The sequence below is a fragment of the Tursiops truncatus genome, chromosome 3, assembly GCF_011762595.2.
Source record: "Tursiops truncatus isolate mTurTru1 chromosome 3, mTurTru1.mat.Y, whole genome shotgun sequence".
In the NCBI taxonomy this organism is placed as follows: domain Eukaryota; kingdom Metazoa; phylum Chordata; class Mammalia; order Artiodactyla; family Delphinidae; genus Tursiops; species Tursiops truncatus.
The window spans coordinates 32,075,108-32,101,068 of NC_047036.1; the positions used below are offsets into that span (position 1 = coordinate 32,075,108).

The 25,961-nt window shown below is 35.8% G+C and overlaps 1 protein-coding gene across 3 annotated transcripts in view; it reads right to left on the minus strand.

The window, feature by feature from the left end:
* Positions 1-3,657: 3,657 nt before the first annotated feature.
* Positions 3,658-25,961, minus strand: part of FYB1 (FYN binding protein 1) — a 192,796-nt gene continuing 170,492 nt past the window's right edge. For all 3 annotated transcript variants that reach the window (XM_019930113.3, XM_019930114.3, XM_019930112.2), the window contains 4 exons: positions 24,957-25,119; positions 17,229-17,262; positions 14,561-14,592; positions 3,658-13,773 (listed from right to left, as the gene is read on the minus strand). In XM_019930113.3, the coding sequence (XP_019785672.1) occupies positions 13,751-13,773; positions 14,561-14,592; positions 17,229-17,262; positions 24,957-25,119 (252 nt within the window). In that variant the 3' untranslated portion in view covers positions 3,658-13,750. The remainder of the gene's footprint in view (positions 13,774-14,560; positions 14,593-17,228; positions 17,263-24,956; positions 25,120-25,961) is intronic.

The following is a 25,961-nucleotide window of genomic DNA, read 5'->3' on the forward strand; positions in this document are numbered from 1 at the left end:
TCTTATCCCGGCTACTAGTTAATGCAGTGCCCAGCATAAATAAGTGTTCAATAAATAATGAGGTAGCTGAGTAAATGCCCTGGATTCCTTCTTTGTTTCAATGCTCTTTCTGCTGTTTAAAAAAAAAAAAAAAAAAAGCTATTTGGTGATATCAATTGCAGTCGTTAAAAATAGGGAACAATTGGAAACACTTAAATAACCAAAGTAGGGATTATGCAAATTATTGCAGCCATTAAAAATGACAATGCAGGTCTAGTTTATAGGAAATACTGTTCATGATATTAAATCAAGCAAGAAATTACAAAGTTCCCTTTTTTTATAAACACTTAAAATACATAACAAATTAAAAGTATACTTTATAAAATATCTTACATGTCTATGTATGGAGAGAAAAATCTGAGATGTACCTCAAAATGTTAACTTGTTTTTTCTCCTTAAATTGTGGAATTACACATACAGTTTCTGTTCTCGTTTGTCTGTACTTGTAAAATGTCCTATAATTAATACATATCAATTGTAAAATAAGCAAAAACTTTAACGAGAAAACTAAAAGCAGCATAGGGTAGCATCATCAAGAAAATAAAAGAGGAACACTGCTTCCTTAGGATACTGTTCTCTGTATATTCCAGGTCCTTTTCTTAGGAGAGCTGCAATCAGTATCTGCTGCTGATATTGCTCTTAGATTCAAGGAGGCAACACAATTAGAGTGCTTTTTAAAAATGTCCTCTGACATTACCAAGCAGTTACAGACTAAGGCAAAAATCACAAAACTTGAGGTCTGGATAGGACATTAAATTTTTGTATTTCATCTCTTCATGTATCACATTTCACCATTTTAGAAAAGTAGAAAATCTGTCAATGAAAATTCTACCAGATTCTTAGAATGGTTTCAATTTTCAACCAACCCCTTTTACCCTATTTCTGAAATTCCTATCTATTCTGAATTAACCCTTTCCCAGTACAATTTAACTTCATTTTCTTTTTCAGTCTTCGTGAAAACTGAGAACAACCGATTCACTTTTAAAGTACTTAGGGTACATGAGAGCCTGAATCTAATAGTTTTTCATCTTTATAACTATATGCTCCTATTTAAAGATCATTATTCAATTACTCCATCTCTTTCAGGAGGAAAAAAATCATCTTTCTCCAAGACTTACATCTTACAGTGAAACTAGTTTTTTCCTCTGTTACTATCCCAGTCATTTGACTGGCTGTGATCTCCATGTTTGTTCTTAAGGTGAATGGCATTTCTGGTAAAAAGAACACGTTCTTAGTGTTTGCAAAAGACGTTCAACTAGGAAGCAGGAGTTTCGGTAAATTTTAGTAAGGAACACATTTTACAATGTTATGTTTGCTTTTTAAATCATAACACTACATTATCGATCTTAGTCAGCTTGTTGTTAAAATCTCTAAGTTATTTTCTAAACTTGCCAATAGCTAGCCATTCCTCTTTTTGAAACTTGTTTTTCTTCCCTGTTTATTTTAGCCCACTCCTCTGTCTTACTCATTTTGTTTACTTCTTACTACTTCTCCAATTTTCCAGGTCATTTTGGTTCTAATCTGGTCATTGAGAATGTGACTTCCTCTTCTTAGTTTTCATTTCCCAATTAAGTTTCATTTACTGTGTGAATGACTGTTTTTTCTCATTGTATTAGTCATTGATAAAAAGTGTTATATGAGATTAGGTCCAGGACCACACCTCTAAAAGATAACTGCTTGTTTTGGAAGATACAATGACTTCATTGATAGTCACTCTGGGTTCTATTCCCTATCCAATTACATACAGTTAATAATTCTAGTTTATACACCAAATTATATGTTTCAGATACAGTGATAACATTGAAGAGAAACAAAGCCTTGCCAAAATCTTTGTTCCCTTTATCTATCTGCCTTATTACATAGGCCATACGAAGATAAAGCAAGTCAAAGACCACAGCATTTGGTCAGTCTATTTTTTGGTAATTTCTCTTCTTAGTTAAACCACACATTTAACATCTAGATAAAGGCCATTAAAATGACAGGCAATAGACTAAATTAAACAGATATTATAATCCTACACAGGGTTAATTATGAAGATTCACAAAGTTGCCTCTTAGTATTGTTCCTTTAAATTTTAATCTCTGTCCCAAAATCTCGTGTAAATTTAATTTTTAAAAATTCTGTAAGATATAAAGGCCCTCAATGAAAACAGCTTTAAATGAAGTATAAGCATATCTTTGTGAAAGAAGATGCACAAATTCATAAAATCTGGAAGGGTATGCACTAAAATTTCAACAGTGATTATCTCTGGTTGGTAGAAATGTGAGTGATTTTATCTTTTTTTTCCTCATTTTAATTGTTCTAAAACAAATTTTTACTTATGAAAAAATTTTTTAAGGAAAACTGTTTTAGAGAAATTTTGTTGGCTACCCTAAACCACAATTATAAACATTTGATTATAATAATTTGTTAAGCAGTGGACCTACCAAAATTTGTGTATAAACAAACAAATCATTTAAAAAGTGCATTTGTGCACATACTCCAATACATGTGTATTAACTTTCTTATTTACTAGAATATAAAACATAAAGATGAAATTAAAATGGTTCAAAGTAATTTTTTATGTTGCTTTACTAGTGGCAAAAACAAAAGCAAAGGAGCTGAATATACTTCATTATTTAAAAAATCTGTTGTTAAAATCTTTGTGGTACAGCAATTCGAAAGTCCAATTCTAAGAGTTTATTTGGATATTGAGTTTTAGTGGCTGGAATCACAAAATACAAAGTTAAAAGTGGAAGAATTACTCTGTTGGCTGCAGTTTCTAAATCATAACACTCATTTTTCAAATCCATCCAAACTCCATCCATTCAAAGAAATTTTTTTAATGTAATTTGGCTACTAAATGTCCATCTTCCCTAGTGTCAATTCATTTTCATAGCAAACTGGAAGGCATAACATTTAGAAATGTTTAGCAAATGATCTCAGAATGGTTTTGAAACTCTTAATCTGAAAGATTCTAAGCATGTTAGAAACTGTTTCCATGATTTTTAAGTGTAGATATAAAACTTTATGTAGATGACACATTTATATTTTTGTTTTCAGAAAAAAATCCACAAAACTATGGAAGTGTTTCCAAATGTCTATTATCTAAATGCTCTCTTCCTAGCACAAATTTCTCTGAAAATTAATAACTTTCTTAGCTATTGTTATATTTACCTTGAAGGGAAAGTTTAGATTTAATATTTTTTTAAAATTTCTGTTAAGATACAGTGCTACTGGAAATCATCAGCCATCATGAAAAAACAGTTTGGCACTAAATAAATATCAGACATCTGCATGGTACAAAAGATTTTTATAGTCACTCTTCATTTCAAAGTGTGTGAAAACTAAACTGCATTTTTCTATTCTTTTGTGAATCCCTTTTAAATTATCATTTATAACAACTGCTTTGTTGATTTTTTTCATAAAATATTGTTTTTATTAAGGAAGTTGTTTACTGATAAGAATATATATTCTTTGATACACCTTTACTTTGGTCGTGCAGAAAAAGAGTAGTTATTGGTGTATTTTACCACTGAACAGAATTTAGCAAACACCATAAACTGAGACGTGTAGAAACATCTATGCTTCCATCCAACTGCACTGAAAAGCTTCCATAATGCCTATTTGTTCAAGTACCTTTTTCTTCAAGTCTTCAGTTTGTTTGTTTTTTCTTTTCCTTTTTCTGTTTTGGTTGATCAATGGGACTGCATTTTAGTTTTGTCAACAAATTGTTTTCTTTGTGTGTTTTCTAAGCTATTTTTTTTTTACCATAGCAGGAAATGCCACTATATTCCCCACTGGTATGGACCTCTTTGTTGACAAAAAGAAGGATCTTTCTGCAAAGCAATGAATTCAATACTGCATGGCTTCTAACATTACAGGAAACAATTATTTTCATAATATCTTCAATTATCTGCATAATATTTTTAAATATTTTGCTAATCAGATAGCTTTATACTATCATTAGCTAACATCCTAAGGAACAGTGTACACTTAGAGTTAAATAATATTAAAGGATAATGTGCATAAATTTATATTTCACATGATCTTAATAATTTCAATATTTTTAAATGTTGGGTGACATTGTGACATCTGATTACATTATCATTGCTTTTTTCTTGTAATGATGTTGTTAAAGTGCTAGTATCAGGAATAAGAATATCTGATCTTCCATATTTTAAAATCTTGTGCTTGTGCTTTCATTCTTTGTGTTACATACACATAGTTCCTTTGCAAGATTCTTTATAAACCGTGTATCCACTTTGTTAAAGATAGTTTAAAATATACTCCTTAAATCCAATTATCTGGATGTGATATATGGACATATGCCCAAGTGAAAAGACTTCCTAGGCGAGTGTTGTGAGTTCCCCTGAGTTGCAGAACCCCCAGTTTTCCCTCAGGATACCTTACATGACTCATGCCAATACAACCTACTAATCAAATGACAGGTTGATTGTTAATCTGTATAATAAATATCAATAGCTTAATTTATTCTTTCTTGTCTTTTTTTTTTGGCTAAAATAAATCTCCAAAACTTCTCCACCAAAAACCAAAAACCTAACACTGTACCAAAATTAGAACAACACTGAACAAATAGAAAACTGGAAAAGCCCAGCTATCTAGAGGGCAAATGCCAATAGTATACCTGGGCTTTGAAGGTTAAGCAACTACCAGAAGGTAGAAAAGCAGAACGTGACACTTCTGCGTTAAACCCAGTATCCTAGAAGTGGACCGAAGGGGACCCAGGTTGGTAGTGCCCCCTGGCTTCCAGAATTAGCAATTACAAATCCTTTCTGGAGAAAAATACCCACTCTACACATTTAAGATCAAACAAATAAAAGTTCATGGTCAAAGATCATTAAACTCATAGGAAAAATTCACCATGAGTAAGAATCAATAGAAATAAAAATCAGCAGAATTATAGCCCATGGACTTCAGATATCATGATCAGAAGCAGAATATAAAAAGATATCTTGATAGATAGATAGATAAATAGATAGGTAATTTTTTTTAATGAACAATTTCTGATTCCATCCATGATGGAGAATAGGTATTGGATTTACTTTCCCACAATAAACAACTATTAATCTAGACAAAATATATGAACGACCGTTTTTAAGCATTGGACAATAGATAGTGTGGATCATGACCTTGAGATATAAGAAACAAATAGGGTGAACTCAACATTCTCTCTGGCTTTTTGCCTGAGGACACCTTTCAAAATAAAACACAAAGCTGTGGAAACCAAATAGAGAACAGTAGTCTCACTGAATAGAAGAAAGAAAGATTAAAGTGAAGATTAAAGATTAAAGAACCAAGTGAAAATTCTAGAAATGAAAAATACAATATTAAAATTATAAAACTCCATTAGATGATGATATATTGGACACTAAAAAAGAAAGGAATTTGAAGACAGACCAATAGAATGACTAGAGAAGAAAAAGAAAGAAAGAAAGAAAGAAAGGAAGGAAGGAAGGAAGAGCAAGCCTCTGTGATCCATATTGAAAAAAAAAAGGAAGTTTAATAATCTAATCTGGTTGTTATAGACACTAAATAAATTTTGTCCACCACTCACTCACACAAAAAGGCCCCTCATTATTGGCAAGTTGGATAGCTATAGAGTGGCCTGTGCTCCATCTATTTCCCATCATAAATGGCTGACGTTACAGATGGACCCCATGGGTCAAATCTGGCCCATAATAATTTGGGATAATAACTAGGATAACCTGTTTGGTCTGAATAGTGCTTTTAAGAAAACTTGAATCAGCAGTAAAAAAAAAAAAAAGTAGGAATTATATATATAAACCTTGATATCACTTCTTTTGAAAAATTGGAGACTCTACCGACACCAGGCCCATAATCCAACAGATTTGAGTCATATATCAGTAGGGCCTAAGTGGGAAACAAATGGCAAACTCAAACTGGGGAATTTGAGGAAGGCTTAATAAAGAGATTGATTACACATGTGTGGACAGTGTGTTGGGAAACCACAGTGTAAAGAGCAGTAGCCTGGAAGCGGTATAACCTCAGGGAGCGATTGCAATCTCAGAGGAAGCAGAGGGAGAAGCATTGGAACCAGAGAGGCAGCACAATGGAGAAGGCTGTCTGGCAGAGCTGTGACTTTGGGTGAAGGACACAGCTAGCTCATGACAATGCCTCAGGGAGGAAGCCAGACGAATAAATATCCAAACCTCACTCTCTGTCTGTGTCTGGTAGTGCTCCTCAATGGCCGAATGAAACCAGAAGCTATAAGTCAAGGGAGCCTCTTGAGTCAGCCCATAAAGTGTAGTCCTGAGGGGCACAGAGCAGGGTGGAAAGGATTGGAGGGGGGATCTCGAGGGCCAAGCAGGAGATATCCAGTATAATTAGCAACTGACTCCTGTAGACAGAGCTTATATTCTACTGTTTGCCGCAGTCCCTACCATTCTCTATTATCCCCACATCAAAGATGGGTATCAGTTGCCAGTGATCATCACGTTGACACTATGGTGTTTCTTATAGGACAGAACCTTTGCTCTATGTCTCTATCAAAAGTGAGCAAGGAAAGATAGAAGACCAAATTCTTCAAGGAAACTGAGAATATATATATATATATATATTCCTTGTAGAAGAGAAATATTACTATGTGTTTAATATATAAACAAAATATATCTTTGTCTTTCATATAAATATATATAACTATATATATATGTGTGTATATATATATATATATATATATATATATACACACATACCTTGCCTGCTTTACTGACAAGGTTAGGTCCCCTTTTGTTAGTAGCACTCTGATTTTTGTATTGGGAAATTATCTTGAGTATAGTCTTGCTTGAGAGGATAATTCTAGGTGACTCTCTTTCACTTGGGAGCCAAAGCATTAGGAGCCTCCCTGCCCCCACCACGTGGGCTGGCACATGACTTAACCAGTCAATGGAGTTCTCTCTCTAGGGACTTTGATTCACGAGTGAGTTATGGAAAGGCAATAGTTAATTTCTGTTACTTGTAGCCAAGAACTCTGAATCTTTATCTAAACTTCAGTAGGAATACCATTAATAAGTTGGTGTTTAAACATGCTTTTTGACATTTGCAAAACTCTTCTAATTCAATAGGTTGTGGAGACAGAGAGGAATTGCTACATGCAGATGAACCCCCAGAGACAAGAGGTGCCTCTTGCACACCCATTATTTTACCAAATTTGCAGTTAAAGCTGAAGATTGTGACTCTGCCCCAGCCTACTCTAGGAGAACATATACACAGCCTAATATTTTTTTTTTTTTTTTTTTGCGGTACGCGGACCTCTCACTGCTATGGCCTCTCCCGTTGCGGAGCACAGGCTCCGGACGCGCAGGCTCAGCGGCCATGGCTCACAGGCCCAGCCGCTCTGCGGCATGTGGGATCTTCCCAGACCGGGGCACGAACCCGTGTCCCCTGCATCGGCAGGCGTACTCTCAACCACTGCGCCACCAGGGAAGCCCCTAATATTTTCCTCAACGAAACAGGGTGAAAACTGTCACTGAATTAGAAAACAGATGTTTCTATTATGAAAACCAGGATGCCTGTCTCCCTAAGTGTTGCAGGAAATATCAAATAAAAAATGATGTCCACACTGTAACCTGAAACTCAGATGCAGGAACTGGACCTGGCTCAGACAGTGGGTTTATTTATTATTATTTTATTTTTGTTTATTGTGTTTAATCTTAAGTGTTTCTATATTACTCTCAAATATCAGCTGGTAAATAACTGGGAGTCAGAGCAAGTTTGCCATCATTAAAATAATGCTCATCTCAACAGAATTCCATTCAGTTGACATGTTCAAAACGTATAATAGCAAACAAGCAAGCAAGGTGATAATGATAACATTAACATGGGTCAGGGACTTCCCTGGTGATCCAGTGGTAAAGAATCCACCTTCCATTGCAGGGGACACGGGTTCAATCCCTGGTTGGGGAACTGAGATTCCACATGCCTCGGGGCAACTAAGCCCGCGCGTCACAACTATTGCGCTCGCGCACCTCAACCAGAGAGCATGTGTGCCACAAACTACAGAGCCCACGCACTCTGGAGCCTGCGCACCACAACTAGAGAGAAAACCCGCACGCCACAACTGGAGAGAAGCCCGAGCAGACTGTGTGCCGTGATGAAAAGATCCTGCATGCCTCAACAAGGACCCCATGTGCCACAAGTAAGACCTGACGCAGCCAAAAGAAATAAGGAAAATAAATAATAAATAAAATAATATTAAAAAAAGATAAAACAGTGTATCTAGATACCTTTTAGAAAAAGTTAATATGGGTCAGACACTGTACTAAATGCTTAAGTACATAGTTTCAATTAATTTTCACAGCACTGTAAAGTACGTACTTTCATATTTTATAAATGAAGATCCTGAGTCTTAGCAAAGTTTAGATTCTTATTCAAGGTTATGTAACTTAGCTGATAATCTCAAGCAGGAGGCAGAAGAAATGACATACGTAGTCACTAAAATAAACCCTTAAGTATGTGGCATAATTGTGACAAGCATCAGCATGTATTTCAAAATTAGTCATAATAATAATGTGATAATATTTGAGTCCTTATGATGTGTCCAGAACAATGCTTAGCATTTTACAGATGTAATGACACATAATTTGCCAGGGAAAAAAATTGTAATTTGCAGTCTATTTCTGTCCAATCCTCCATCTTTTTACCTTTTTCTCCCAACTGGATCCTTCCCATCTGGTTTTGCATAAGCTCAAGTCTTTTCTGTCTTAGAAACAAACAATCTATTCCCCAGAACAAAATAATAAAGCCCCTTCTTCACTTTATTTTCCCATCTGGCTATTACTTATATATCATTTTCCTTACTTTTGCAGTAAAATTTCTGGAAAGAGGTGTCCATTATGTCTGTCTCAATTTTCTAACCTTCCATTCACCTCTCAGTCCATTTGTGGACATGGGATGCTAACCTCCTTCAAGGAAGTACTCGCTGCCCAGCTGAGGGGAATGTGGTCTGCAGACTGCCTCAAACTGTCTGCTTCTTCAGGGTCTGCCTCAGACTCAGTGTCATCTTGCACAAGGTCATGCCCTTCCCAGGGTGGCCCATGTATGGTGATGAGTGAGGTAAAAGGACTGGCCATTTTGGCCTGGGTAGAGTTTATTCCGAAGGCCCCCATCTGGTTGGCTGAGGATGTTGGGCTTGGATCCCAGTTTAACTGCTTTCTCTGCTCAGTCATGTTTCTTTCCCTTCCTTCAACAGATGTTCATCCCTAATAGATACTCCAAACTCTATCCCAGAATCTGCTTCCTAACGCAGGGCACCATTGCAGTCAGCTTGGGCTTGATTGCTTCAGTCTTTCTAAGGTCACCTATTATCCACATGTTGATAAATCGAACTGGCATTTCTCAGCCATCAATTTACTCAACCTCTTATGGCATTTGAAACAGCAGTTAAGGAAAAATTACAGTGGCAGCCTACTGGATTAACACATTCTTTGCAGGCATCACTTATATTTTCATTGTCAAATATATAATAAAAGGCTTCAAATACCATGTAAAGTATAGGAGTATAAAACAAGTAAGACAGAGTCTTTATTTTGGGGACCTCTGTTTAATGATGAGTCATTGGACACTGAGAATGAATGAGCAGAAGCAGAGAAACTTCTGGTTTTGAGCTTGGGCAAATGGATGATACATTTGTCACTGAGATAGAATCTACAAGAGGGATCATCAACTGAAAGGGGGAAGAGAATGAGCTCAGTTTTGAGTCACATGAGTTAGAGGTACTTGTGGGATATCCACATAGAGCTGACTTGAGAGTAATTGCAGCAGAGATCAGACTGCAGCAAGTTGAAGATTGAATATAACTTAAGAATGTGGCAGAGGGTGAATAGAGGCCAGGGATTCCCAAACCTGGCTAAGCATTAAACTCATATTTAGAGTTAATTAAAAATTGATGGAAACCAGCAAGTTTCTACTGTGTAGCACAAGGAACTATACTCAATATTTTATAATAACCTATAAGGGAAAAGAATCAGAAAAATAGATAGATTATATATATGTAAAACCGAATCACTTTGCTGTATACCTGAAACTAACACAACATTATAAATCAACTATACTTCAATTAGAAATAATGATTGAGGGCTTCCCTGGTGGCGCAGTGGTTGAGAGTCCGCCTGCCGATGCAGGGGACACGGGTTCGTGCTCCGGTCTGGGAAGATCCCACATGCCGTGGAGCAGCTGGGCCCGTGAGCCATGGCCACTGAACCTGCGCGTCCGGAGCCTGTGCTCTGCAGCAGGAGAGGCCACAACAGTGAGAGGCCCGTGTACCGCAAAAAAATAAAATAAAATAAAATAAAATAAAATAATAATAATAATGATTGAAAAGTTTCTTCCCCAGAGATTCTATTCAGTTGATTTGAGGAGGATGTGTATTTTTACAAACTCTCCAGCGCTACTGTGTTCAGTGCAGGTCCTCTGGAGAGCAAACACCAAGATGGAGTGAAAGTGTAGTAATTTTCTGTGGGGGGGGGGGGAGGGTGGCACAAATATATGTGTCAGAGGAAATGGGAGGGAGGTGGGGAAGGCTGGAGGAGCCATCAGGCAGCAGCGCAAGTCTGACCTCATGAAGGGAGGAGGGGGAGATGATTGGGTAGAAGCGTCTCAGAGTGCTACGTGGGATAAGGCAGGGTTGCCAGGCTGCTGGAAGCTTATGTATCTTTCAGGAACAGGCCTGCCATGCTCGATTGCTGGCTACACAGGAGCAGTCTGTGGGAAACGTGGCATTGGCACAACAGTGGGGATGGATTTCAGAGTGCAGAAGCTGGGGTCTTTGGTTAATTAAGCTCTCCGTGGTTGAAAGTCTGTGAGGCACATTCTCCTGGCTGCCACATATACTCTACTTTTTTTTTTTTTTTGGCCACACCGGGCGGCATGTAGGGGTCTTAGTTCCCCAACCAGGGATTGAAACTGTGCCCCCTGCAGTGGAAGCATGGGAGCCCTAACCACTGGACCACCAGGGAATTCCATATACCCTACTATTTTAAGACAATGAGATGAGGAAAGGAAGATAGAAATGGGCTGTAGTTAGAGAGGTATTTGGATTCGAGGCAAGGTTTCCTGCTGTTTTTCAAATAGGAAAGACTTCGGTATGTTTGTAAGCCTAGAAGAGGGAATCTGCAGAATGGAAGATGTTAAAGATAGAAAAGAGGAAGGGAAGGAGGGAAAGAGGGTTGGGGAAGAGGTGCAAGAGGGATGTTGAGAATGAATTAATTGTGGAGGAAGAAGACTCCAGAGAAGGTAGAAAGACGTAAGATAACAGGTTGTGGCTTTGACTCTAAGCAGTGACATCTTATTTTCTGGGATAGTGTCTGGATAGGGTTAAGGTTGAACGTTGTAGGAAGTTAAAGGGAACTGCACTTGGTTATCTCAATTTCTACCACAAAACAGGAGGCAAAGTATCAAAGGCACCAGTGGTGGAAGGTTTGGTCTTGAACAGGAGGTACCACCCCATCCGCTGAGGCGGAAATCAAAAGAGGTAAAAATGGGCTCAAAGACTCATAGATTTGGGATCAAGTTACAGGACAGAAGGGCTGATGGCCTTGATTTCTTGATAAGTAGGAGGCAAAGTTATCTGCTGAAGGTATTATTTATTTGTCGCTCTTCTCACATGACAAAATTCCTCACATAAAACCATAATAGAAATAATATTTAGTATATTAAAATTAATACTTCAGATATTTCTTTTATATTAAGATGATTGTCATATAAATCTTTCATAAACATGTGTCTGTTTCTTGGTGTATAAAGCATAACTCTGAAAGATACCCTTGATATAATTTAGAATTTTAAAAAACGACATTGGGGCTTCCCTGGTGGCGCAGTGGTTGAGAGTCCGCCTGCCGATGCAGGGGATACGGGTTCATGCCCTGGTCCGGGAGGATCCCACATGCCGCGGAGCGGCTGGGCCCGTGAGCCATGGCCTCTGAGCCTGCGCGTCTGGAGCCTGTGCTCCGCAACGGGAGAGGCCACAACAGTGAGAGGCCCGCGTACAGCAAAAAAGCAAACAAACAAACAAACAAAAAACCCAAAAACTGACATCGTATTGAGTTTATACCATTCTCAATCAGAAGATAAAATTACTGGAAACATAATGTCAGTGTATGTTGTATATTTGTTACCAAATGTAACAAACAAAAACCACTTCTGGATGCTGTAATTTTATCTAGTATTAAAATAAATTCATCATGTGAGCAAATACTGGCTCTCCCTATCAAAAAGTAGACACCAAAATATTTCATAATTGGAGGGGGTCTTTGAGATTAGTGGCTTCTAATTTGGGGGCCTCAGACCCTCAGAGTATACACATTGAACAATAGTAGTTGATCTATTTTTAAATTTCAAAGCACCTAATAGAAATCCCACTTTACCCACATGAAGCCTTTGAGTTCCTTTACAATTACTTGAAATTATTTCAATTCAGTGGGGCTACTCTTCAGACTCTCCAATGGGCCTCTGCAATATTAAAACATGGATAATGCATTAATCATTATTTAATCAATGAGTTTTAAAAATCAGCAAAACTTCTGAAACACAGGGCTAGGGTAGAGGGAGGATTATAGACATTTGAGGTAACTGATAGTGAAAACGTTGGGAAAAATTGACTTAGTCTAATCCTGAAATTTGCAGATGAGAAAACTAGGAGGAGGATAAATAATTTATCCAGTAACACATCATGGCTCATTAATAGCAGAGCCAGCATTAGGATTTGCTCAATTCATATTTTGGAAGCTGTGAAAAAATTTCCTAATATGCTATTTTCTTGGGTGTTAGGTTTCTGCATTTTGTATCGTGGTGTTTAGTGTTCTTAGCATTTGGAACCCAAATCCTTCACATTTTGTTTTTGGGTTATTTTTGGTTGAGTACGTACCAATAGGAAATACCCCAGCCCAAACGCTAAGGTTTATTAATTTGTATTTCCTCTGCTGGCCAACTTTCCAGTAAAGTGGTTTAAAATTTTTTTTCCATAGAGGTAATAGAGAAACAAAAACAGAAACCTTTAAAAGAGTCTTCATAGTAAAGAGATGTCATAAAAGGCTAGTTAATTTTGAACTCCATTCTTCCATTCTTCATAATTTTGGGGTGGTCTTCATTCATATCTACTCTAGTTACAACAGTACTTTAAACAGAATTATATGGTAAACTTTATACAAAAGTTCTGCTACTACTATAATTTTTGAAAACATTTAACCCACCAGTAAGAGTGGAGACAGCCCTGCCTTTTAAAAGATAGATAATTTGAAGAGAGAATATAAGATAGGATCATTAGAAGTACAAACAAGAGTTTTTCTTCTTATGAAAAATTTAAAAATTTCCTTCCTTATATTTTTGTTGTTCTTTATATTTCTTTAGACAACAGCCATTTTTTCTCAAAAGATTTTTTTTTTTTTTTTCGGAAGGGAGAGTTGTCTATTGATGGTCTAAAAGAAGTGCTTATATAATTGTAGCTGAGGCAGAACTGGGTATTTAATATTTCTTACATCTCATTGATGCAGTCTTCCAAGATGTTGATTAAGCAGGGAAATCATTTTCTAAGTCCAAAATCTCAAAATGTATAAAAATAATCATAATTTTATAACAAATGGTAATAACTAGTTTTGTGCATTCATTTTCTATGATACCCGATAACATAGGCCAATTAAAACACAGACTTCACATTGTCATCAAATGAACATAGCAGAATGACCAAAGCTGAGAACTAGTCATTGTCGTAGATTGAACCTAAAAGAAGAAAATACAAATTTAAATTAGTTACACAAAATACATATCCTCTAAGTGTTCCAACGCTGTAAATGTAAATGATTCATACTCTCCTGGTTTAGGATAAAAATAGGAGAATTGTCTCACTTTATGAAAAAGCATTTAAATCGAAGGCCATATATTTATTTAACATTCATTGCTCAGTGTACTTTTCCAAACAAAGTTTCTGGACAAATCTATTCTCTATCAAAATGAGACTCAAGATTATTTTACCTGGTACTTAATTAAATGTACTTTTTGATAGTAATTCTGAATGAGGTTGAAAATACTAGGTATCAGTAAGAATCATACATTTAAAAGGAGACTAAAAGGAACATAATTAACACTATGCTTCATTTCAGGTGAGATTAATTTTTTAGATCATAATTTAGAAATGTACAATGCTTAGATAATACTAGTGAGTAATACAGGTTATGAAATAAGTACCTACTTATTGTCGAGGCACAAATATTTTTGTGGATAAAAGCAATTCTTATTAAGATTCATGGTATAATGAAAAATACACTAATATTTCATTCTTTTGTTTTCAAAGAAAATAAATAAGAGATTTTTCCTTGATTTTCAGTCATGTTCAAAAATAATTTTATTTCATTATACCATGGCATTTACCTTTCTTAACATTTTCAGGTGATTCAAATTCTAATCAGATTGGAAGGCTCTAATTAATCCAGCAAGCTATTTTCAGTATTTGTAAGAACAGTAAATTCACCATGACTGTTCTCTGTGCTGGGTGCCACGTGAGACTTACCATCAGCAATATCGTCATAAATCTCTCCATCACTGTAAATGTAGAAAATAAATTTTATTTTAAAGAAAGAATCTTCTTAACATTAAAGCAATATTTAGGTTATAAGTTTAATAATGTGATTTTATGTGACATAAGGCATTTAAGGGTGAGAAGTTACATTTATAAGTGGGAAGAAATTTCATATTCATCTGTATCTCCTTTCATTGACTTAATCGAATCCTCTGTTTCATTCTTATAGCGCACACACACACACACACACACAAAATTTATTCCATATCATAGACATACAGAACAATGAAAACATGCCCCAAGAGCATAGACCTTGCCTTACTCATCTTTAGATAGAACTATAAGCCTAGCACACAGCTGTCCTTGGTCAGTAGTGTTTGTTGAACTGAACAAACTGAAAAATCATGGCACAGTACTCCACTGGGGGCCCTAATCCAAAACTGTGATGGATTCTTTATGTTCAGTAATATCAGATTTATACTACTTTCACTTGAACTTCAAATGTTGAATCAAATACAGAAATATTTGGCATAGGAAATGGGTGCATAATTTCTGCAATGTTTCTAATTATAATTTGTAAATATTAATTTAAAATATATAAATATTGGTTACAAAATAAGCAGCCAGGATATGGTTTGTATGGCGATTCTTTTTTTATTTTTTATTTATATATTTTATTTATTTATTTATAATTAATTAATTTTATTTTTGGCTGCGTTGGGCCTTCATTGCTGCACGCCAGACTTTCTCTAGTTGTGGCGAGCGGGGGCTACTCTTCGTTGTGGTGCGCGGGCTTCTCATTGCGGTAGCTTCTCTTGTTGCGGAGCACGGGCTCTAGGCACGCAGGCTTCAGTAGGTGTGGCACACAGGCTTAGTTGCTCCGCGGCATGTGGGATCTTCCCGGACCAGGGCTCGAACCTATGTCACCTGCATTGGCAGGCGGATTCTTAACCACTGCGCCACCAGGGAAGTCCTATTTTTTACTTTTTAAAGTTTTGGGCCATGCCGCGCAGCATGTGGGATCTTAGTTTCCCGACCAGGGATCGAACCCATGTCCCCTGCATTGGAAGTATGGAGTCTTAACCACTGGACTGCCAAGGAAGTCACTGTACGGTGATTCTTATGTTATATAATTTTAAAAATATTTGTGGTTATAGGCGGCAGCCATAATAATCGTTCTGGTGAGTTTTACACATTTTAGGTTTCATCTGGTCCTGAATCTTTGTGAAATATTCTATTCTACACACACACTGAGTCCCTCCTATGTACCAGGAGATATAAGTAAGACACAGTTTTTATTTCAAGAAACTTATAATCTAATGGAGGAGAGAATGATATGCAAGTAATTAAAGTAGAAAGAATTATAAATATTAATATAGCCTTGAAACGTAGGATACACAAATGTAAGGTGACTTTGTCATTTAGACCAGACCTACTCTTGGTTCCTATACTACCTCTGTGCATTTATCATGGAAGCAGCAGCAGGCTTTTCAAATTGCTGCCAACTATGGCAGATGCTGTGAGTTCCCTAGGTCTTCTGTTTGGATCCTTTCTCTGAGATGGAGGGAGGATTTGGCTAATGGAAATCTGATACAAATGCAAAGAGGACAGATTTTTTTCTATTATTCATTCAATAAACTTGTATTAAGTATTCACTTCAATAGGTAGTAAAGCAATAATTACTTAGAGAGTACACTTTCTGAATTCTCTCTTAATCGTCCTGTAGTAATCACTGATGAAGATGTGGTCCCGTTATTTGTCACGCATTCTTTCCTTGAAATTTGTATCTTTCATAGAGTAAAACCTATTGAAAAGTCCCACACCTACTACTGTGATTAATGCTCTGAGGAAAATAAAAGTATTGTGATTATTTTTCTTTTGACTCTTTCCTGGTTTGCTGACAGAGCCCTTAACATTGCTTTGCCTCTTTCTGATTGGTGTCAGGTTATTTATGGATACAGTTTGTGAATCTTCCTTGATTTCTTAATCATGCTGAATTCTGTAAATCTCTGTATTGGTATATGACCTACCCTGATAATGGAGTTCATTTCTTGCACTGGTTTACTTGGAATAGGATCTTATAACATTGTGGGTGGACTCTAATAGCACTAGTACCAGACTGTGACAATGTCCTATTCATAAAAATAGAAGAATCATTGACCACTATCTTTTTCTGGCATGCTTCTAAAAAAGGCAACTTAATACTCTACTATGCCTAGTGTGAGTAAAGAAAAGCCTTCAATTAGGTGCCAAGCCATAAACCGTTAACAGGTGATATTTGTACCTACTCTGCAGACACTAATCGATACCTGATTAATTCAATTCAATCAACTGCATTAATAGCTAGTGAAATGCAAAGTGTTAGTGGTTTTGACCTGTCTCCAATATTTTCAATGTGTGTATCCAATGAATATATAAAACTATGAACTGTATAATCGTGAGTGAGAAGGGCTCCTCCTTTATATTTAAAAGAGTGACACTTTATCAAAACTAACTTCGTTATGGGTACTACCATATTGACATTAGTATAGCATATTGTTTTAAAATTTATTTATGATAGTTTAGTAGATTATATTATGTAAGTGATATTAGGAAACTTTCTTAAAGAAAAGCATATAATTATTTTCGGAAGTATAGTAGTAGAAGAAAATGGGCTTACTTGTCTACCAAGGAACTCCGAAGGACATAACCATCTAAGAAAGAAAAAGAAAATAAATTTTATTAACAGTACAAACTTGAAAAATCCCTACTATTTTCAAAGAAATTGAAATAGAATTTAATAATTAAAAGAATATGATATAATATATTGAATAATTATATCTATCTCCAAATATGACTTATTTTTCTTATTTGTGTCCGATTTTCTCTCCTTCCTTTTTTTTTTTTTAACATCTTTATTGGAGTATAATTGCTTTACAATGGTGTGTTAGTTTCTGCTTTATAACTTTTCCTCTTCTCTCTAACTTTTTTTTCTCTCTCTCTCCTACATGACTCTTTTCCTCCATTTACAATCTTTCCTCCTTTCCCCCTTAAATTAAAAACCAATATTTTCTTTTCTAAGCTACTGTAGGTTGTAGCACAATCTTCTTTCACATTTTAATCTATTTCTTTAAGGTGTTACCCATTCGACACAGTTTTAAGAATTTATTAAGCATAATTTCTCCTATGAAAAAAGTAGGTCACAGGTAGGGATTTTAAATATCACCAGGTCTAAGACTTAACTTTTCAAATTTTATTATACTGAACAGTCAGAACTGTGTTCCATTCCCCTTTCAGATCCGCAATCTAGTGTTTACTTGGGGGAGTGTGCATTCTAAATGGTTTCAAAACAGCTCTCTAATAATGAGTGTGAAAGATCTTTCACTATCGCTTTTGCCATTTGACAGAGCGTCAATGTTTGCATTTTCATCTTTCATGGAATAAATAATGATTAGAAGAGCACGTATCAGGGATTCTAGTGATTCTTCTGTTAAATGGAAAATAAACATTTTATACAAGAAAGCAAAGATTTTTTTTCACTTTATTTTTGCCCCTCTTGTGCAAAATACTCCTAAGAAAAAATATGGGCTGTTTTTCTTAAGAAACTGTCTGCTGACATCTAATTAATGTTACTAGCCTTTGGAATTATTGGTTTTGTGTTAGCACCTAGCTACTGTTGTATGTTTGAGATTAGTACCATTTATAGTCTTGTCAATACAGCTTCTAAATAACTTCTTTCACTGAGTCAGTCTATTGGTTTTGCTCCACCTCAGATCTAGTTTTGGTTCTAAATCAGAGTAAATGTGTAAAAAATGATAAAGCAGGAAGCTCACAAGGAAAAATTAATACCAACGTTAATAAACTTACGTAAACGTTAATAAACTTACGTATTGCCATTGATTTAACATGCAAAATTTTTTAAAAGTTAGAATCATACAACTGAAATTGTGGATTAAAAATTAAGAGAATGAACTTTCCCTTGAAATATTCCAGGGTAAAATCAATTCCACCAACATTTTTTGTCAAGAAATTAACTACTTATTGATGAAAATTGTTCATAAGAATCATATTTGGAAAATAAAAAATCAAAGTTATCTCTGAATTCCTGCAGCATGGCAGTAATGAAATGATAAAAGTACAATAATATTTTTCTCAGAGTATGAAAAATTAGACAATGTTATACCTTCCTTTTTATTTCAATTAAAGAAGTGGAAAAATTAATATAAAGGTCATCTAAAATTAATATCTATGATCCTTGGGTAGACTTTGATTCCACAGTTCTTTCAGTCATTTCACGTTAACAAACTTTAAAAAAAAGTTAAGGTAGACATCGTCATTTAGCGTAATTTTTAAAGGGGGATAAACTCATCTCTAACAAATTCAACTCTATGTGTGTCTCTCAAAAGAGAAACTCTGTGCAAATAACAGACTTTTTGAACAAATTGTGGATTTTGTGTCAGGCTTCCAATAATCGAAGTCTGTCTTTACTTGTACTTCTGTTTAGGGCTAACATAAAGTATGAACCATTTCTACAGACAGTAAGAGTCACAAAGTTTTTTTTTTTTCGTTAGTTAAAATTGGTGGTTATGTTTTCATTTTGAATTTTCTCTTAAAACAAATTGGAAAATAAAACAATACAAGTAAGTGTTCCCATTGATATTCATGTTTAAATTAATAATTTTAAAATAACGACTGAAGCCTTTAACGATGAAATCAATCTCATTGTGAGTTGTCTGGGCTTTGTAAAGTGTCTGAACTAAAATTAACATGTAGACAATTAGAGAAATGTATAAGAAGTAAGAAAATATTGCCAGAGATTGGAATTATTCTGGCCTCAAGTATATTTCTGTTGTTGTTTGTAAAATATATTTAGAAGGTCAAGAGAAACAAAATCCAAAACAAAGAGAATATAATCACCATTTCTGGAAATAAAAGGATTTTATTTTCTTGTGCTTGTAGGTCATCTACTTTTTAAAACTCAGTTATGCTAAAATTGTGTAGACCTGGATAAAACACTATCTGTAATTAGGCATAAAACAGTCCTTTCAATGACCAAAGTTAATAACTCATGATATAGAGCTTAATTACCTAACCTCACAAAGTTTATTATAAAAAAATATATTTTCCTAGCTTCTCAAATCCCTATTACATTTCCTCCTATATCTTGACTCTTCAAGAGCTCTAAGGAGCAGCTTTTTCTTTTGTTGAAGGCTCTAACGTTGTTGCCGTTTTGTTGTTTTTGTTGTTGTGTGAGCTACATAAACATCAACGATTGTGAATATTATTTAAGAACAAACTTATCAAGGGGTTGGGGTGTGGGATGGTACTGTGCTGCTCTACTTTAGTTTCCTGAAATGATGTGATCATTTGGGGCTCATAAACTATGAAATCACTATTATATAGCACTTTTGTAGGGTTAACGACTTTTAATACAGCATAGGTTTTGCTGTCTAGTACCTTTAAAAATCTCCGCTGAAACTTCATTCTATTACAAGCATGATTCATGGCAGTGTCAAAACAAGTGTCTTACCATGAAGTTTTAAACCACTTCTCCATGATAGTTCCTAGACACAAATTTTTTTTTTTTTTGCAGTAGAAAAATGTTCTCTGCTCACATGTTCCATGAACATTCATCATAGGGAATGTAATGAAAAATACAAACAAATGAAATAAACAGAAAACCTCATCATACTTCTGTAACATGCAGAGTGGCTGCTGTGTTTAGTTAGCTCTATAATATCGTGGGCACTGGCACACCAGGGATGCTCACAGATAATATGAAAGTATCATTAGGAAATCTCACATTCATAGAGCAGAACACAGTGACTTGACACAAATGTTTTGAAATATGTGGTGGGTAGAGTTGGTTAAGAAAGTAACACCCACCCACCATTTGTGCCAGTTAATTTCTTCCCAAAACATTTACTTGCTACAGTGCAGATGTGTCGCAGGACTAATGACTCACCTTTCAGAAGGGTGTTGTGAATATAAAATTACCAAGGATATACAAAACCATCTTTGGAAAAAAATCTTTGTTCTAATATTTTCAAATTTTTTACTCAATAAAAATGACAAATTTTATTATTTCCTTATTATTTCGTTTGTTGTGAGCAAGTCCAGAAATAAAGTTAAACTTACTCAATTTGGCCTCATGCAGTTTAAAAACAATGAAGTCATACTGCATAGATTTACTAAGGCAAGTGGAACAACGTCCGACTTCAAGAGAAAATGCTCATAATGTAATAGAAATTAAAAACAAAATGCAGTGTATAATGCTAAATATAAATTATTATCCTAGTTCTATAAAAATGTTCTCTTTCCCTCTCTCTTTTTCTCTCCCTACTTATTTTTAGGGCTTCAAATCAGGTGACATTAAATTTCTGAATACAAAAATTTTCTTCAGTGAACATGTGTTGTTTTAAAATCGAAACCAAAATTACCTAAGCAAAGAAATCATCAATTGGATTTGGGGACACCCAAAGCACCTTTAAAATTCCCCTTCCTTTGGTGCCCAAAGGAAATGGACAACATTTTGATCACAAATAACTCAGCTCATGTCTCATTCCACACTTTTTTGTAGAAAAATTTTCTCCAGTGACAAGAGGTGGGAAAACTCACAGCTTATGAGACTTTGAGTTGAGGAACATGCACAAATATTAGCGAGAAATTCTAAACATTTGGGAATGTGCCAGAAATATATATTTAAGATCTCAATGCCTCTACAATGTGCTTTTCTACAAGTCAGTGGGTGAGACTTGATCAAATGTGATAATGCCTGTAAAAGTGGCTTGTACTCTACTCCACAGTGGGAAGGGATTACTGTTAATGATTTAGCCTCTCATATCTATCATTACAAATTAGGTTTAAGTAAACTATGGTTTTCTTTTTTTTTTTTTGGATGGATTAAAGAAGAATAGAAAGTAAGGAAAATGTTAGGGTCATCATGATGTTGGACTGCAAATGTCGTTACTGCTAATTAGATGTAGAAAAAAGGAACTGAAAGGTTCAGAGTCTCCCAAATGATACACAACAAGTGAACCACATCACTATGGCTAAGACAGAGAAGTTCTGTCTTCTAACAAGTTAAACTATTCAACGGACTTCTTCCTGTGAATGTCAGTATGTCAGATTTTCATCTGGTTATCCAACTGCAATCTCCAAATTGTTATACTCAATTCAGCAAGCCCCAAACAAGGTGCCAGGCAGTGTAGAATGTGTTGGCAATACAATGTTGAGAACATTTCACTGAAGCTACTCTCAAGCTCCGTCTCATAAGAGTAATAGATTGGAAAAACAGGAAGGACAGTGACAGCAATAACAGTAGTGGCATGGTGCAGCAAGGGAGAGATTAATTGTGTTAGGGTGGCTGCAGAGGAGTGAGTGAGTGTGCTTCCAATTTTAGATGACAACTGGGTTGTTTTTAATAGATAATTTATGGGCATTCCAAGTAGAATAAAATAGCATAGAAGGATGAAATAGCATAATTTATTCAGGGAATGACAAATGAGTAGTTTACATTTCTGGAGTGTTAGTTGCAGATGGGAAATAGTTGATGAAGGTGAGGCTAGATCACAAAGGGTTTTATATACTAACCCTAAAGACTTCATGTTTTTAAAAATAATATTTGGGTAACAGTATGGTGAGTGGATTGGCTGAGAGAAGGGTAAGGGAGACATATCATTTGAAAGGCTATTGCAATAATCCAGGTGAGGAAGGGTTAAATCCATACAACAATTGTCCCAAATCCTATGGAGGTATTTGAGGAATAGATCAGAAATTAAGAAATTTAAATTAGATTTAAAATTAAGAAAATTAAACATCCAGTTCAAGGAAAGACTAACCAGCAGTTTTAGAAAAATTAAGAAAAGCAAGAGATTTGGAAAAATAAAAGGGAAATTAAGCAGATATGATCATTGAATTGTGGAATAATGAAATCGCAGATGCTCTTGGTGGCCTTCCCACCTGCCCAGGAGTAGGCTTCAATTCCTGATGGACACAGAGTTGATGTATAAGTACCCCAGTTTGTTTCCCACCGGATGGGATAACACTGCCACTCCGATTTCCCAACTGATTAAGCTCCTACTACCCAAGTGTACCTTTTTTTGATAACAAGATTTTAATAGCTGCCTTCTCTTCCCAGTTTATTAACAAGATTTTATTAGCTGCCTTCTCTTCCCAGTCTACTTCTCCACGTGCTCATGGGAGTATCCCAGAATCTCCTCCTAAATGGGAAAGCCAAACTAAGACAAAGTCCAGGCCAAAGAAAGTCTATAAATAAAAAACAACTAGTATGCAAGTGCTACTGATATAATCATCTGGTTTTCATTCTGTTCGAGGTGGACCCTAAAACCACCTAAGAATTGAATTAGTTATCAGTGAGCTTGAGAATTGTAAGGTGCATTGGTCCTGCCGCAGACAAAAAAAAAAAAAAAGAAGATAAAAGTTACAAGGAACTCTTGATTTTATCTACCAGAATGTCATGTAATGTTTTCACCTCTCATTTTTAACAGATGATAAATTCTAAGAGGATAGGAGTCCTCCAGTATTCATAGCAGTATTTAGAATTATTGATGTCGAAGTAGAAAATGATAGCAGACTACAAATTATCCCAGAATGGCTGTTGCTTTTCCTCATTCTTAGGGTCTACTGGTTCCTAGGTAGGAGTCTCCTCTGAATTTCTGTTTTTGATGCTGAATCTACATCTGCTCATCTGTATCTATACATGTTTGTTGTTGAGGTCATTTATATGCTGTTACTCAGAGTATGTTCTGCGGACCAGCAGCATCAATTACCTGTGAGCTTGGGAAAACACCTTACCTCAGACCTACTAAGTTAGAATCTGCATTTTTAACAAGATCCCCACGTGAAGTGTATGTACTTTGGAGTCGAGGAGCATTGCTCTAGATGGGATTTGTTGCGGGGACAGAAATCTCAGGACAGCAGGTCAAGATAAGTCTGAAGCTTTTCCTCTGGAGAAAGGTCCACATGACAAGTACTAGAACAATTCTCTGTTGTGAAAAATGTGAAATAATTTGGAAAGTAGAGGGAAGGAGACATATCATTTAGGCCCATCACCCTAATCAGCTACTATTAGGATTTTAGTTTGGTTTCTTTTATTTACATATTTTTTAACATGGCTGTAAATAAATCCTATCCTACTTTAAGCAGGCTTCTTATTCCTCTTACTGTTGTATCATGAGAATTTCCTCATGCTATCATAATCACCCTGGAAAATACTCAGTTTATATATTTATCATAACTTATTTAATAATTTTAAAAATTTGAACATTTTAAAATATTTTGATGACCTTTTAAAGCATGTAGTTATTCTGCATTTAAGACTATTCCTTGGGGTACATCTTCACAAATCCTGGTCTGAATGGGGGTTTTCGTTGTCTTCTGGAGCTCCATCTTTGAATTATCTCCAGTAACCTTCAAGTCGTAACACTACATACCCCTGCCTGTTATCCTTTGCACCCACATTCCATTTTTTCCTTTTAAAGCCAACCACACCCCTTCCATAAAAGCTTTAGATCCATTTTCCCCACCCTTGAGTCACTGTATTTTATTCTTAAAACATCTACTTCGGTTCCTGTACCTGAGTCACCTTCCTGTCATTAAAATTGAACTCAAAGTTTGTGTTTTCCGTGCAGACTTACCGAGCTGATATGGGACAGCCATGTTGGCCATTCAATTTTAAATATAGGACAACATAATTTTGACTTACTCTTCTCTGGACGTTAAATGAAATAAGCTTCCTTTTAAAACTGGACAAAAACATTTCCATCTGCCAGCTTTAGTAGCTGAGAAAGTCAGAGAGGACAGGACACTCTTGTGTTTATTTGGAATAGAATGTCGTATTAAATGTGGCCGAACAGGAAGTGAAAACAAGTGAATTTGCAAGGTAGGAAAACTGGAGATTCTAGGTGTGACATATGTGATATAATTTCAAACCAGACCAGAGCAAGAACCACTCACTACTTTAGCAGAGTGGTTCTCACTTTAGTGTACGTAGGAGCAAACTAGGGAAGCCGTTATGATCACAGACTCTGTCTGACCCACGGAGTACATGACTCAGCAAGTCAAGGGTGGGTCCAGGGTGTTAGAATTGTAATACACACAGGAGTTTTCTGATGCTGGTGGTCTGGGGACCACATTTTCAGAAGCACGAATTTGGCATAACTTTGGCAACTCAGTGCCAAATATAGCAGGTGGGAAATGAAAAAAAAAAAAAAATTAAAATAAAATACATTGATTCCAGCACAGCGAGGTCTCCAGTTTCTTAATGTTTTCCACAACTCACAAAGCATGGAGCAAAACCAGTTAATACAATAGGAGTGATCACTAAAACTTGTTTAGTCGTTAAATTCTGGGGCGTCCTAGCGATAAAGAATAAATAGTGACTTACATTTTCCTTCTTCATTCCTGCAGAGAACTTTTGTATCATCTGTGTTTTGTATAACTTCCAGGGATTCTCCAGGCTTCACCTGTAGATCTCTGTTCCCCCACTTTTTAGAAGTTAAGTAGGGTGCAACTTTGGTGTAATAGAGGACTCTAATTTCACCATCAAACTGGAAAAATAAGGAAAAACATTTACCTTATTGATTGATGTGTAGTATTAAAGTAATTCATTTAGGACAGATTTATTAAGAAAATCTTTGTTAAATAACTAGTTCCTTGTTTTCAAAAAATAACAAAAACTTCTTTGGAGAAAAATCACTCATAACCTCACCAACCTAATAATAATTACTATTATTATTTTATTTTTTTTGGCGGTACGCAGGCCTCTCACTGTCGTGGCCTCTCCCGTTGCGGAGCACAGGCTCCGGACGCGCAGGCTCAGCGGCCATGGCTCACGGGCCCAGCCGCTCCGCGGCATGTAGGATCTTCCCGAACCGGGGCACAAACCCGTGTCCCCTGCATTGGCAGGCGGACTCTCAACCACTGAGCCACCAGGGAAGCCCCTAATAATTATTTTTAAAATAAAAAGTTTTTTAAAATTTAAGATGTAATGCATGTGTTGATTTGTCGCACTCATATATTGCAAAATGATTAACAACCAGAACGTAAATTCTATTGGCTTGATCACCTCGCAATATTACCATTTCTTTTTTTATAGTGAGAACATTTAAGATTTGCTCCATTAGGGACTTCCATGTATATAATACCGTATTGCTAACTATAAGCACCGTGCTGTAATTAGATCCCTAAAACTTACTCATCTAACTACTGAGTATTTGTACCCTTTGACAGACATCTCCCCATGCTCCCCTTCTCTGGTAACCATGATTTTACTCTTGATTTCTGTGGGTTTGGTTATTTTAGATTCCACATACAAGTGATATCACACAGTATTTGTCTCTGTCATTCTGACTTATTTTGCTTAGTATAATGCTCTCAAGGTGCAACCATG